At 34.3% G+C, this 15780-nt stretch overlaps 1 protein-coding gene across 1 annotated transcript in view; it reads right to left on the bottom strand.

The window, feature by feature from the left end:
• LOC134332854 (adhesion G-protein coupled receptor F1-like) overlaps positions 1 to 15780 on the bottom strand; it is a 38672-nt gene extending 22892 nt beyond the window's left edge. The window contains exon 1 of the mRNA XM_063014687.1: positions 15768 to 15780. Coding sequence (XP_062870757.1) covers positions 15768 to 15780 — 13 coding nt within the window. The remainder of the gene's footprint in view (positions 1 to 15767) is intronic.

Genomic DNA, 15780 nt, shown 5'->3' with positions numbered 1-15780 from the left:
TGATTGTGTTTACTGTATTGATTGTGTTTACTGTGGTGGTTAAAACGAGCATGAACCCCTTTTTAAGATAAAGTATAGTAATATTTAGATGCTGTATATGTGTACAGGATTAACAAGAACTCCAAACCCACAGTTGAATTCAGAAGTGGGAGCATCATGATAAATTATATGATATTATATGATGGTTAATAACTTCTGGAATATTCCATAACAGAACACGCTGTATTGTTCCTGGTCACCCCGTCCACACACCCAGTGTCGTTGCTAAGGTATCTGGCCCCTGATTTTCATTCTTCTGTATTTCCTGCCTTAACCATCTCTACACACCAACATCCAACTCCACACACTCTTCTGAGCTGCTACCAACGATGGTAAAGCCTTTAAACGTACAGATCCATTAACGCGACTCTCGATAACTTGGGGAACTTGGGTGGTAAAAGCATTTTATTTTATGTGTGTGAGACATTATATCATCAAACCACTACAATCAAGCTCAAAAACAAAGTGCTGTCAGTTCTAACAGGGTGGTGACCTGTGACGAGAACACACAAAACACCAAACGGCAAAAACTTACATTTGCACATTTTATCATCATTCAAACTTTAAGCCATTAAGAAGCCTGAAGACCCAAACAGAAGACCCGATGTTCTAGATAAACTCCACATATCCACATGATGGTCAGGAGTCCGAATGGACTTAACGTCTCTTAATCATAATAAACTGTAATGAAACTAAATATAATGAAATAAAATACTCACCTGTCTGTGTGGTAATTTTGATCTTGTTTGATCTGTTAAAACCTCCACTGGCAGCTGGATTGAGTTGGCACAAGACTTCAGCTGGATCTGGTGTGGCACCTTGGCACCTCGTTTCGTTCATCTGATATTCACATGAAATGCAGCCTTGTGCTGTAAAAAATGTATTTTACTTTGTTACGTTTAGCTGATCTGTAACAGCTTCTAACCAATAAACTTTTAATTGAAACTGCTGATAAAACTGCTCCATAAATCCTTCTGCACTATTTGGTCAAAAGTAAGTGGACACCTGAGCATGAGCTTCATTCCAAACCCATTATTATGGAGTTGTCTCTGGCCAAATACTTTTGGTCATATAAAGCTTTAACTGTAACTGTAGAAAGCATGTTTTTAATAATGTACTGCTAATTTATCACACTGAATGAAAAAGGTTGTGTGTATGACCTGCTGAATTGTTGGTACAACCCGAGTTGCTCCATTCCACTGTATAACCGTCCTGAACGCAGCATTGCAGAGAGACGGTCGTAACATCACAGGAAATCACCTTCTCATTGCTCACTTGGATTTCAGGATATGGCCGGACTGTAATTCTCTGCCAGACCACATAGAGCATCGAGTTCTCATATGTTGAGCAGGAATATTCACCTAAAATAAACATTAAAACAAGTATAAAGTTTAATAATTCTCAGGCTACGTTCATGCTGCAGGTAAAAGAAAGAAATCGTGGCTTTCAGGTGGCACAACAATCTATTATACTTCATCTGAATCATCAACAACAACAAACATTCAGGCTTCAGGGCCCAGGAGCTTATAAACACCAGATTAATATAAACCTGCTTCACTGGGTACAGAGTCACCTACAGTCCAAAAGCTACTAATTATTGACAGACCTCCTCTTGGTGATTAGACGAGTTATCTGACAGCAAACCCTGGCATGAGACGACATGTTTTTTTTTTAATAGATGCAGTCAAACTATCCCTATTTAAATGGATACAAAGAGGTAACCATTCATTCGTCCCACACAGTGAGAAAGAGCTGAAGGTGTTAAAACAAGAAACAAATCAGAGCCAAGAGGTAAAGACCGAGGGGGGTGTGGAACACAAACCAAAACTCCACATGAGAGTCCACATGACCAGTGACAACAGAAGTGTGTAACAATCACTGACTTTTCTCCTAATAAAAATAGCCAAGCATGACGGCTCTGCTTTAACAAATAACAGCACATCATTAATCATTAAATCAGTAAATAAATAAATAAAGTTAGTTAACATGGCAGAACTAGAATATTAATAACTTACATTTACAGCATTTAGCAGACGCTTTTATCCAAAGCGACTTACAGAATGAGCGGAACACGATGAGCAATTAAGGGTTAAGGGCCTTGCTCAGGGACCCAACAGTGGCAACTTGTTGGTGGCGGGGCTTGAACCGGCAACCTTCTGCTTACTAGTCCAGTACCTTAACCACTGAGCTATCACTGGCTATCACAACTTACCACTGTGATTAGATGTAACGTTGTTGATGTTGTAGGTTTCATTTGAACTCAATATCTTTTGCCCATTTAGAGTCCAGGTTATGATTTTATTTGTTGCGTTGTTACACTTCAGGTTTAGATTTTCTCCAGGATAAATGTGGACATCATTAAACTCTGACTTATACAGTCCACCATACACTGAAATCCAGAAACATGCACAACATTTACACACCCGTCATTTAATAAATCAAACCATTTGTGGTGTAAAGGAGCAGCGAGTTAGTCCACTGGACTGTAAAACCAATTCACACCACAAATAGTTTGATGTATTTATATCTTTATTTATATATAAAGCAGATTTATATCTCATTTATACAACAGTGATCATTAAATGAATGGTTTGAACTGAACCTACCTCTCTGTGTGAATGAATCACTGAACACATCAAATCCGTCTGCAGTGAGATATTTAACAAGACATGAGTTTGCTGAAGTCAAATGAAGTTTATCACTTGATGCTGTAACATTGTAGTCTACAATCACACTGCCAGACCTGTTAAACACACACACACACACACACACACACACACACACACGTCATGTTATAGATAGATAGATGGATGGATGGATGGATGGATGGATGGATGGATGGATGGACGGACTGATAGATAGAACTTTATTAATCCAGAGGGAAATTGTTTCGTTACAGCAGCAAAACACAGAACTCTACACATATTGCACAACCATACAGTGTATATATATTTAATACGTATACTGTATGTATATATATGAAACGGTGGATGAAGGCACTGAGGAATTTGTCAGCTTAGAGTCCATAGAGTTAAATGTGTGTGTGTGTGTGTGTGTGTGTGTGTGTGTGTGTGAGGTGGGGTGGGGTGGGGGCCTTACCGATGAATGCTGTATGTGAGACGGGACATTGTTGAACCTTGTGTAAAACGGTTCAGCTCGTTTGCATGATCACGAGTCCCTTCACATGGAACGGGCCGTTACTGATATCAGTTGACACTGATCGTCTGTCCATCCATCAAAGTGTTTTGTGTATAATGGCTTTAACCACTTTAACCATCACACCACACCAGCTCACAGATAAATCATAAATATTTAACATGAAATGATGTAATAAATGATTTTTACCTAAAACCTGTCACTGTTGTAGAGCCCAAGTATCCTGGTACAGCTGAGTAACACTTATGGATCTATAAAAATAAATACATAAATATTTCAGTTACATTCACAGAGTTTTGTTTTAGTTTTGTAACCAAAAGTATAAAATGTTATTACTAATGCTGCTTATAATAATAATAATAATAATGATAATAATAATATTAATAATAAAAGGAAGAAGAATAATAACAATGATGATGATAATAATAATAATAATAATAATAGTAATAGTAAAAATAATGAAAATAATAATATAAGGATAAAAAAAAAGATAAAAATAATAATGTAATAATAATAATATTAATAATAAAAATAGTATTAATAATAATTATGATAATAATAAAGATAAAAATAGTGATACAAATAATAATAATGATTATAATAATAATAAAAAAACAAGGATAATAATAATATTCATAAAATAATGAGGATAAAAATAATAATTAAAAACTAAAATAAATAAAACAATAATGATAAAAAAATAATAATCATAATAGAAAAATAATAATAAAAAAAAAATACTAACAATAATAATAGATGTAACACTTACACTTTTCTCGATTGTTTCTTTATGTTTTTTGTACATTTCACTTGTAGTGTTGGAGAGGGTAACATCAAAAGTTTGGTTTATTTTCATTGAATAACTTAAAACATAGTAGTCTGTAAAAAGAGTAAAGCAGATTATATAAACACTAGATCAAATGTGTGAAACGATATGAACTACTTATGATATAGTGTAAATTATATATAGTGTAGATTAGATATAGTGTAGATTAGATATAGTGTAGATTATATATAGTGTAGATTATATATAGTGTAGATAGTGTAGATTAGATATCGTGTAGATTAGATATAGTGTAGATTATATATAGTGTAGATTATATATAGTGTAGATAGTGTAGATTATATATAGTGTAGATTAGATATAGTGTGGATTATATATAGTGTAGATATAGTGTAGATTATATATAGTGTAGATAGTGTAGATTATACATAGTGTAGATTATATATAGTGTAGATTAGATATAGTGTAGATTATATATAGTGTAGATTATATATAGTGTAGATAGTGTAGATTAGATATCGTGTAGATTAGACATAGTGTAGATTATATATAGTGTAGATTATATATAGTGTAGATTATATATAGTGTAGATTAGATATAGTGTAGATAGTGTACATTATATATAGTGTAGATTATATATAGTGTAGATTAGATATAGTGTAGATAGTGTAGATTATATATAGTGTAGATTATATATAGTGTAGATTAGATATAGTGTAGATAGTGTACATTATATATAGTGTAGATTATATATAGTGTAGATTATATATAGTGTAGATTAGATATAGTGTAGATAGTGTACATTATATATAGTGTAGATTATATATAGTGTAGATTAGATATAGTGTAGATAGTGTAGATTATATATAGTGTAGATTAGATATAGTGTAGATAGTGTACATTATATATAGTGTAGATTATATATAGTGTAGATTAGATATAGTGTAGATAGTGTACATTATATATAGTGTAGATTATATATAGTGTAGATTATATATAGTGTAGATAGTGTACATTATATATAGTGTAGATTAGATATAGTGTAGATAGTGTAGATTATATATAGTGTAGATTATATATAGTGTAGATTAGATATAGTGTAGATAGTGTAGATTATATATAGTGTACATTATATATAGTGTAGATTATATATAGTGTAGATAGTGTACATTATATATAGTGTAGATTAGATATAGTGTAGATAGTGTAGATTATATATAGTGTAGATTATATAGTGTAGATTAGATATAGTGTAGATAGTGTAGATTATATATAGTGTAGATTATATATAGTGTAGATTAGATATAGTGTAGATAGTGTACATTATATATAGTGTAGATTATATATAGTGTAGATTAGATATAGTGTAGATAGTGTAGATTAGATATAGTGTAGATAGTGTACATTATATATAGTGTAGATTAGATATAGTGTAGATTATATATAGTGTAGATAGTGTAGATTATATATAGTGTAGATATAGTGTAGATTATATATAGTGTAGATAGTGTAGATTATATATAGTGTAGATTAGATATAGTGTAGATTATATATAGTGTAGACAGTGTAGATTATATATAGTGTAGATATAGTGTAGATTATATATAGTGTAGATAGTGTAGATTATAAATAGTGTAGATATAGTGTAGATTATATATAGTGTAGATTATATATAGTGTAGATTATATATAGTGTAGATTATACTGTATATAAAACTAAGTAACTGACTTTTTTGGTGCTGTAGTGGTTGACCAAAATATCACTGAGCTCTTTATACTGTGTAGCTTCATATAGATTATAAAATTAAAACTTAATCATGGTAGTTGATGCTGTTGAAGCTGTTGTGGTGGCTTCAGTTATGTTTACTGTATTGACTGTATTTACTGTGGTGGTTAAAACGAGCATGAACCCCTTTTTAAGATAAAGTATAGTAATATTTAGATGCTGTATATGTGTACAGGATTAACAAGAACTCCAAACCCACAGTGGAATTCAGAAGTGGGAGCATCATGATAAATTATATGATATTATATGATAGTTAATAACTTCTGGAATATTCCATAACAGAACACGCTGTATTGTTCCTGGTCACCCCGTCCACACACCCAGGGTCGTTGCTAAGGTATCTGGCCCCTGATTTTCATTCTTCTGTATTTCCTGCCTTAACCATCTCTACACACCAACATCCAACTCCACACACTCTTCTGAGCTGCTACCAACGATGGTAAAGCCTTTAAACGTACAGGTCCATTAACGGGACTCTCGATAACTTGGGGAACTTGGGTGGTAAAAGCATTTTATTTTATGTGTGTGAGACATTATATCATCAAACCACTACAATCAAGCTCAAAAACAAAGTGCTGTCAGTTCTAACAGGGTGGTGACCTGTGACGAGAACACACAAAACACCAAACGGCAAAAACTTACATTTGCACATTTTATCATCATTCAAACTTTAAGCCATTAAGAAGCCTGAAGACCCAAACAGAAGACCCGATGTTCTAGATAAACTCCACATATCCACATGATGGTCAGGAGTCCGAATGGACTTAACATCTCTTAATCATAATAAACTGTAATGAAACTAAATATAATGAAATAAAATACTCACCTGTCTGTGTGGTAATTTTGATCTTGTTTGATCTGTTAAAACCTCCACTGGCAGCTGAATTGAGTTGGCACGAGACTTCAGCTGGATCTGGTGTGGCACCTTGGCACCTCGTTTCGTTCATCTGATATTCACATGAAATGCAGCCTTGTGCTGTAAAAAATGTATTTTACTTTGTTACGTTTAGCTGATCTGTAACAGCTTCTAACCAATAAACTTTAAATTGAAACTGCTGATAAAACTGCTCCATAAATCCTTCTGCACTATTTGGTCAAAAGTAAGTGGACACCTGAGCATGAGTTTCATTCCAAATCCATTATTATGGAGTTGTCTCTGGCCAAATACTTTTAATCATATAAAGCTTTAACTGTAACTGTAGAAAGCATGTTTTTAATAATGTACTGCTAATTTATCACATTGAATGAAAAAGGTTGTGTGTATGACCTGCTGAATTGTTGGTACAACCCGAGTTGCTCCATTCCACTGTATAACCGTCCTGAACGCAGCATTGCAGAGAGACGGTCGTAACATCACAGGAAATCACCTTCTCATTGCTCACTTGGATTTCAGGATATGGCCGGACTGTAATTCTCTGCCAGACCACATAGAGCATCGAGTTCTCATATGTTGAGCAGGAATATTCACCTAAAAAACATCAGGTGGCACAACAAATCAGGCTTTAGGGCACAAGAGCTTATAAACATGAGATTAATATAAACCAGCTTCACTGGGCACAGAGTCACCTACAGTGTGAAGGCTACTAATTTATGACAGACCTCCTCTTGGTGATTCTTATATCAAGTTCACACTACATGACTGGATCTCTTGTAATCGGGAGTCTTTCAACTCGGTGTGTATTTAACACTACTGGTCGTGATGGGGGGTCACACACTACACCATCTATCTGGGACGAGGGGTTTAATGATACCACGTCCAAAAATGCACGTCAACAAGTAGCAAGAGATCAAAGTTTGTGCGCTGATGTGCAGCGTAAAATCAAAGAGGAAAAATAAATGAATCTAAGTGGATTTGGCAACACGATTGTTCTGTAGTGAGTTGAAGGTTAATAAATATTTTTTGCAATGCAGCGTGGGTATTATGTTTTAAAGAGAATGATAAGCTCAGAAATACTATAAAACTTGTGTGTGTCGATGTGTTCTGATATAAACTATATTATTCTGTGTTTCCTGTCCCACCGTGTCGTGCGTTCTCATTGGCTGTTCGACATAGCAGTCATTGCCAGTTGTGAGACTCAGATCCAGATATTTAACAAGCTGAATATCTCATCTCGGTCGCTCGGATTGAGCTGTTGAATAGTTCACACACAGCGATTGAGAGCCGAGATTCGATCACCAAGAGAACGCCGAGTTGCTCCCTAGCCGGCAAATCTAGCGCCAACCAGTCGCCGAAAATCAGGCCAAAAAACGTGGTGTGAAAGGACCTTTAGACGAGTTATCTGACAGCAAACCTTGGCATGAGACGACATGTTTTTTAATAGATGCAGTCAAACTATCCCTATTTATTTGTGTTCCTTCATAGTTCTGATCTCTTCAGTATTAATCTACAGTGTAGGAAACAATTCAAAGTAAGAAAAAACAATAAATGAGAATAAATGTCCAAACATTTGACTGGTTCTGTATATACAAACAAATCCTGAACAGCACATCATTCATTATTAAATCAGTAAATAAATAAATAAAGTTAGTTAACATGACAGAACTAGAATATTACTAACTTACCACTGTGATTAGATGTAACGTTGTTGATGTTGTAGGTTTCATTTGAACTCAGTATCTTTAGCCCATTTAGAGTCCAGGTTATGATTTTATTTGTTGAGTTGTTACACTTCAGGTTTAGATTTTCTCCAGGATAAATGTGGACATCATTAAACTCTGACTTATACAGTCCACCATACACTGAAATCCAGAAACATGCACAACATTTACACACCCGTCATTTAATAAATCAAACCATTTGTGGTGTAAAGGAGCAGCGAGTTAGTCCACTGGACTGTAAAACAAATTCAAACCACAAATAGTTTGATGGATTTATATCTTTATTTATATATAAAGCAGATTTATATCTCATTTATACAACAGTGATCATTAAATGAATGGTTTGAACTGAACCTACCTCTCTGTATGAATGAATCTCTGAACACATCAAATCCGTCTACAGTGAGATATTTAACAACATCTGAGTTTGCTGAAGTCAAATGAAGTTTATCACTTGATGCTGTAACATTGTAGTCTACAATCACACTGCCGGACCTGTTAAACACACACACACACACACACACACACACACACACACACACACACACACACACACACACACACACCATGTTAACACACACGTCATGTTTAGATAGATAGATAGATAGATAGATAGATAGATAGATAGATAGATAGATAGATAGATAGATAGATAGATAGATAGATAGATAGATAGATAGATAGATAGATAGATAGATAGATAGATAGATAGATAGATAGATTAACACTGATCGTCTGTCCATCCATCAAAGTGTTTTGTGTATAATGGCTTTAACTGCTTTAACCATCACACCACACCAGCTCACAGATTAATAATAAATATTTAACATGAAATGATGTAATAAATGATTTTTACCTAAAACCTGTCACTGTTGTAGATCCCAAGTATCCTGGTACAGCTGAGTAACTGTTATTGATCTATAAAAATAAGTACATAAATACTTCAGTTACATTCACAGAGCTTTGTTTTAGTTCTGTAATCAAAAGTATATAATTTTATTACTAATACTGCTTAATAATAATAATGATAATAATAATAATAGTAATATATGAATACAGTAATGATAATAATAATAATAACAATAATAATAATAGTAATAATAATGATGATAATAATAATAATAATAGATGTAACACTTACACTTTTCTCGATTGTTTCTTTATAATTTTTGTACATGTCACTTGTAGTGTTGGAGAGGGTAACGTCAAAAGTTTGGTTTATTTTCATTGAATAACTTAAAACATAGTAGTCTGTAAAAAGAGTAAATCAGATTATATAAACACTAGATCAAATATGTACAATTATTAAACATTTATTATATAACTAACTCAAACCCTGACCTAATAAACTTTGATTAATTAACTTTACTCTTTGGCCACAATGACTAAAAGTATGTTTGAAAAATTATTTGATAAAAAGAACATGAGTGCAAGAATAAGTTGGTGTAAATCCATAGGAAAACAATTCTAGCCAATACAAAACCTGATTGCAAAATGTGATATTTATATACAGTGTATCACAAAAGTGAGTACACCCCTCACATTTCTGCAAATATTTAAGTATATCTTTTCATGGGACAACACTGACAAAATGACACTTTGACACAATGAAAAGTAGTCTGTGTGCAGCTTATATAACAGTGTAAATTTATTCTTCCCTCAAAATAACTCAATATAAAGCCATTAATGTCTAAACCACCGGCAACAAAAGTTATTTGATGTGTTAATTGCTAAATACAGACCTTGTAGAATGTTTAAACTTTTGCACAACATGATAACTCTTTTAAACTCATCAAATATAAACTAACTGTGCAATACAATCTGCACAAAATTAAACAGGCAGCTAAATACTTTTGGCTATGTGACTGTTGTGGCTTATTAGGAAAAAAATCATGTTTGAAGAAGCATTATCCAAAAAGCACAAGTACAGTTATAGTAATATAGTATAATAATAATAATAATAATAATAATAATAATAATAATAATATGTCACAGGTTACATTTAGAGAACTGGAGTATACTTTTAAAATGTTTAAACAAATATTTAATAATAAATGTCTCTGTTTATCTGGCATATAAACCTTCTAAATAAACTGACTAAATGAAAAAATATGTATTAAAACAATAGTGCATCAGTCAGTGATTTATAAAATATAAGATAATATTTATGAATGTTTAATGAAGACTCACTGAGGATATAAACTTCATATAAACTGTTACTTATTTTGGTTTTTTTAGGAATTTTTTGTTTACCTGCTCGTTTTTGTCTTATGTGAGGCTGTAGTCCGTCTGTGCAGTTAAACTAAAAATAAAATAATAAAACCATATTGTAAGATACATATTTTAAAACAATATTAAGTTATAGGTTAAAGAAGTAAATTAACAGTTGACTACTAAAATTGAAAGTCTAACAATGATGTCAAAAATTAGCACGTCTAACAATGTCAGCCTCTCTTAGTGTCGGTCTCAAGGAGGGTGTTTTAACTCAGTTTAAGCAAATTTCTGCAAACAATCATAAACAGGACAGAAGCTTTTTAGGAATCAATAATGTGTCAGAGGAATAAGGGTTAACATATATATATATACAGTGTATCACAAAAGTGAGTACACCCCTCACATTTCTGCAAATATTTCATTATATCTTTTCATGGGACAACACTAGAACTAAAACTTGGATATAACTTAGAGTAGTCAGTGTACAGCTTGTATATCAGTGTAGATTTACTGTCTTCTGAAAATAACTCAACACACAGCCATTAATGTCTAAATAGCTGCAACATAAGTGAGTACACCCCACAGTGAACATGTCCAAATTGTGCCCAAAGTGTCAATATTTTGTGTGACCACCATTATTATTCAGCACTGCCTTAACCCTCCTGGGCATGGAATTCACCAGAGCTGCACAGGTTGCTACTGGAATCCTCTTCCACTCCTCCATGATGACATCACGGAGCTGGTGGATGTTAGACACCTTGAACTCCTCCACCTTCCACTTGAGGATGCGCCACAGGTGCTCAATTGGGTTTAGTCCATCACCTTTACCTTCAGCTTCCTCAGCAAGGCAGTTGTCATCTTGGAGGTTGTGTTTGGGGTCGTTATCCTGTTGGAAAACTGCCATGCCAGTTTTCGAAGGGAGGGGATCATGCTCTGTTTCAGAATGTCACAGTACATGTTGGAATTCATGTTTTCCCTCAATGAACTGCAGCTCCCCAGTGCCAGCAACACTCATGCAGCCCAAGACCATGATGCTACCACCACCATGCTTGACTGTAGGCAAGATACAGTTGTCTTGGTACTTCTCACCAGGGCGCCGCCACACATGCTGGACACCATCTGAGCCAAACAAGTTTATCTTGGTCTCGTCAGACCACAGGGCATTCCAGTAATCCATGTTCTTGGACTGCTTGTCTTCAGCAAACTGTTTGCGGGCTTCCTTGTGCGTCAGCTTCCTTCTGGGATGACGACCATGCAGACCGAGTTGATGCAGTGTGCGGCGTATGGTCTGAGCACTGACAGGCTGACCTCCCACGTCTTCAACCTCTGCAGCAATGCTGGCAGCACTCATGTGTCTATTTTTTAAAGCCGACCTCTGGATATGACGCCGAACACGTGGACTCGACTTCTTTGGTCGACCCTGGCGAAGCCTGTTCCGAGTGGAACCTGTCCTGGAAAACCGCTGTATGACCTTGGCCACCGTGCTGTAGCTCAGTTTCAGGGTGTTAGCAATCTTCTTATAGCCCAGGCCATCTTTGTGGAGAGCAACAATTCTATTTCTCACATCCTCAGAGAGTTCTTTGCCATGAGGTGCCATGTTGAATATCCAGTGGCCAGTATGAGAGAATTGTACCCAAAACACCAAATTTAACAGCCCTGCTCCCCATTTACACCTGGGACCTTGACACATGGCACCAGGGAGGGACATCGACACATTTGGGCACAATTTGGACATGTTCACTGTGGGGTGTACTCACTTATGTTGCAGCTATTTAGACATTAATGGCTGTGTGTTGAGTTATTTTCAGAAGACAGTAAATCTACACTGCTATACAAGCTGTACACTGACTACTCTAAGTTATATCCAAGTTTCATGTCTATAGTGTTGTCCCATGAAAAGATATAATGAAATATTTGCAAAAATGTGAGGGGTGTACTCACTTTTGTGATACACTGTATATATATATATAAATGTATACACATGTTGACCTTAGGGGAGCTCAAGTATGCGAAAACAAATTTCATAAGGTGACAGAAAAAAAAAAACCATTAAACAAAAAAAATGATCAGGCTGCCCAACAAGCCATGACACTGTACACTATCATTTTATATACACCAGTTAGCAGTGAGTGTGGCAGAAACAACTATTAGGAGGGGTGTCCACATACTTCTGGCCATATAGTGTGTAAACATCACTGGTAGAATATAAAAAACATTCATATTGCCTGCTTGGAAATACTCAGTGAGGTGTTGTAAAGTTAAGATGTATAATTACTGGGAGGAGCACCATGTTAAAATCTATTTAAGGAACAGGAATCAGGAAATAGCTGTTCTATTACTCTATTACCAGTAAATAAATCATACAGCTTGTAATTATAGTGCATTATAGCACATAATCAGAGGTGCATATGTGGCTGTACCAACTGTGGGATAGATTACAATCTTTGCAATTGTAAGCAATCACTACAGACAACCCCACCCTGGGAATTTCACCCAGAGAAATATTTACCCCAAAAAAGGTGGAAAGGCACTCAGGTTCAAATAGTAACAAGAGGTTTGTGTTTATTTCTCCAAACCAATATTCTCAAGACAAGTCATAAAACACATCTAACAAATACAGTACAATTAAAACTAAACTAAAAGGCCCAATATTTTGATTGCAGGTTATATGACACAAAGAACACTCCTACAAACTGAAACAAACAAAAATAAAGAAAAATAAATACATAACTACAATGAACCCTACCAAAATAAATCTAAGGGGTCACCCAAAGTACAACACAAAATATATACGTGCTGGCACAGCAAACCACATCACAAGTGTTATAACACTACACACATTATAGTTTGGAGTTCCACTAAAATTACCCAACAAAGATAATAAAAGAAAAGAAAATTGTGACTAATTTAAATGTATTACTAATAATAGTAATACTAATATTTTTCAATAACCATTACCACCTTAGCTTTGGGTTATTTCATCATTAAAATGTAACTACGTTTAGGCATAGGCTCACATTTCTCATCTACTATATATGCTGGAAGCTGAGCAGCAACATTTCTTTAAAAAGATGTTCTAACACCCACTCACCTGTCTTTAAATACCCTATAAGCACCCAAACATCATGCTAATTATCCAATCCTCCTTAAAATCGCCAAATATGAACAAAAATACACCAGATGTTTTACTTGCAGTTGTTTTATTTGATTGAGTTTTGATAAAACAACAATATCATGACTAACCTGAACTTAACATATTCGATTAAATAATAAAGAACAAAATTCAGCTTCTAGCAACTTGCCCCGCCCACACAGACAAATTGGAATTCCCCTGCATATGCCTGGTCCTCTTCTCTTGATTGTGGACAATTCATGAAAAACGGAGCACGTTTTTCATAAGCAAGGTGTTCGAACCTTTGCAAACATTTTTATGACCCACACAGCCGGGTAACATTGCTTTTGTGATGGATTAACTCCTGATTTGCTGCTATATTGAAGGAAGGTTGGTATTCACACAGTAATTAGCTAGTTAGCTAGGCTGCTTTTTTTTAAGTTCACCATAGACCGTGTTATAACCACTTTGAAGTTGAAGTTCGGTAGGAGAGAGAGAGACTGCTGTGCAAATTAGCGAGCTAACCAGTCATCTAGCTTTTGTTAAATCTGTCATAGAAAGTGTTATATCCGCTACAGGCACATATAGCTAGGAGCTAGTCAAACATTTAAATTAATGTTTAAAGATTTTAGGCTACAATAGTATTTAAAAATGTAATAAATATTAAGTAGAAACAAATGGACAGCTTGATTTCTTTAATATTCATTCAACTTAGAAATATCTGTTCATGTTGACAGTTATTAAAATCATGTTATTTAAAAATGATTTTTACTAAATTATGAAAAGCTAATCCACCAAACTTAAAATTGTGTTGGATCACCGTAATTCTACGAGCAGTTGGCATAACTCAAAAAGACTAATGCAAAACGTTGCCTTCATTTATTTTGTAGAGTGTAGTTATGGTGTTGGTACACACTATGTACTAGATATACAGTGTTTATTGTGTTATTAGACTACATCACAAATTTATTGATTTTTTTTCTGGTCTCCTATAATTGTATTTTATTTTTATAATCTAATTCAAATAAAATAATGTCACAAAATAAACTGAGATTAAAATCTAAAACAATTCACGTCCATTTTAATACCAGAACCAAAACTTCAATGTTTTCCTGATTTGGTTGTGAAAGTGACGTCAGTTTAGAAATCTGAATTGCTTTATTTATTTATTAGGTGTCACCTTCTCACAGAGCTCATGATTTTAATTAAAAGCCTGCAGAGATTCTCTGATCGATTTAGGTTACGAGTCACTGTGGAGGTTAAGACAAAACAAGCGTTACCTGTACCAGGGTTTCTGAGATATTAAAGACCTCTTGTGAATCCACCGAGCACGTAGGAATGTGCAAAAGGGTGACAAATATCAGGTAAAAATTTGGTGTTTGGCCTGTAAAATAAAAAATAAAACAGCAGGTTAAATATGTACATTAAAAAAATCTTTTAATTAACCTGATTCAGACACTTCAAGTCAAAATTTATTTATATAGCGCTTTTTACAATAGACATTGTCTCAAAGCAACTTTACATAAACCAGGACCAACAAACCAAAAACCCCTGTTGAACAAGCCGAGGGCGACAGTGGCAGGAAGAACTCCCTTAAAATTACAGGAAGAAACCTTGAGAGGAACCAGACTCAGCAGAGACCTCCATCCTCCTCGGGTGACACTTGACCATGTGCTTATTTTACATCCCAATCTTAAACCATGAGCATTAATATATTGCATTATATAGTTGCTGGTGTGTGTGTGGTTTGTGTACTACAAATGTGTTATGGCAAAGGTCTATCAGTGCTATCGTTAAGACAAACCTTAAAGAAATGAATTGAATGTTTTATAAGTTACGGTTATAACACAAGATTATGTTACAAACACAATAATGCCGTTGATTTTACTGAGACAGTTCTCAAATTGAACCCTGGTCAACCTTAAAAAGTTCATAAGGTTTGAACATCATGTACAGCAGGAGTAATTAATTATGTAAATATGTATGTCTGTAGGAACTCTGTAAATAAATACACATACAGATAACATGCTAAAGCACATTTTAAAACAAAATTGTAAAGGTGTAAAATATCTAACTTACCTTTTCTCTCCAT

The sequence above is a fragment of the Trichomycterus rosablanca genome, chromosome 18, assembly GCF_030014385.1.
Source record: "Trichomycterus rosablanca isolate fTriRos1 chromosome 18, fTriRos1.hap1, whole genome shotgun sequence".
Taxonomy (NCBI): Eukaryota; Metazoa; Chordata; class Actinopteri; order Siluriformes; family Trichomycteridae; genus Trichomycterus; species Trichomycterus rosablanca.
The sequence above is the reverse complement of the archived record's forward strand: the minus strand, read 5'-3'. Positions and strand labels throughout refer to the sequence as shown.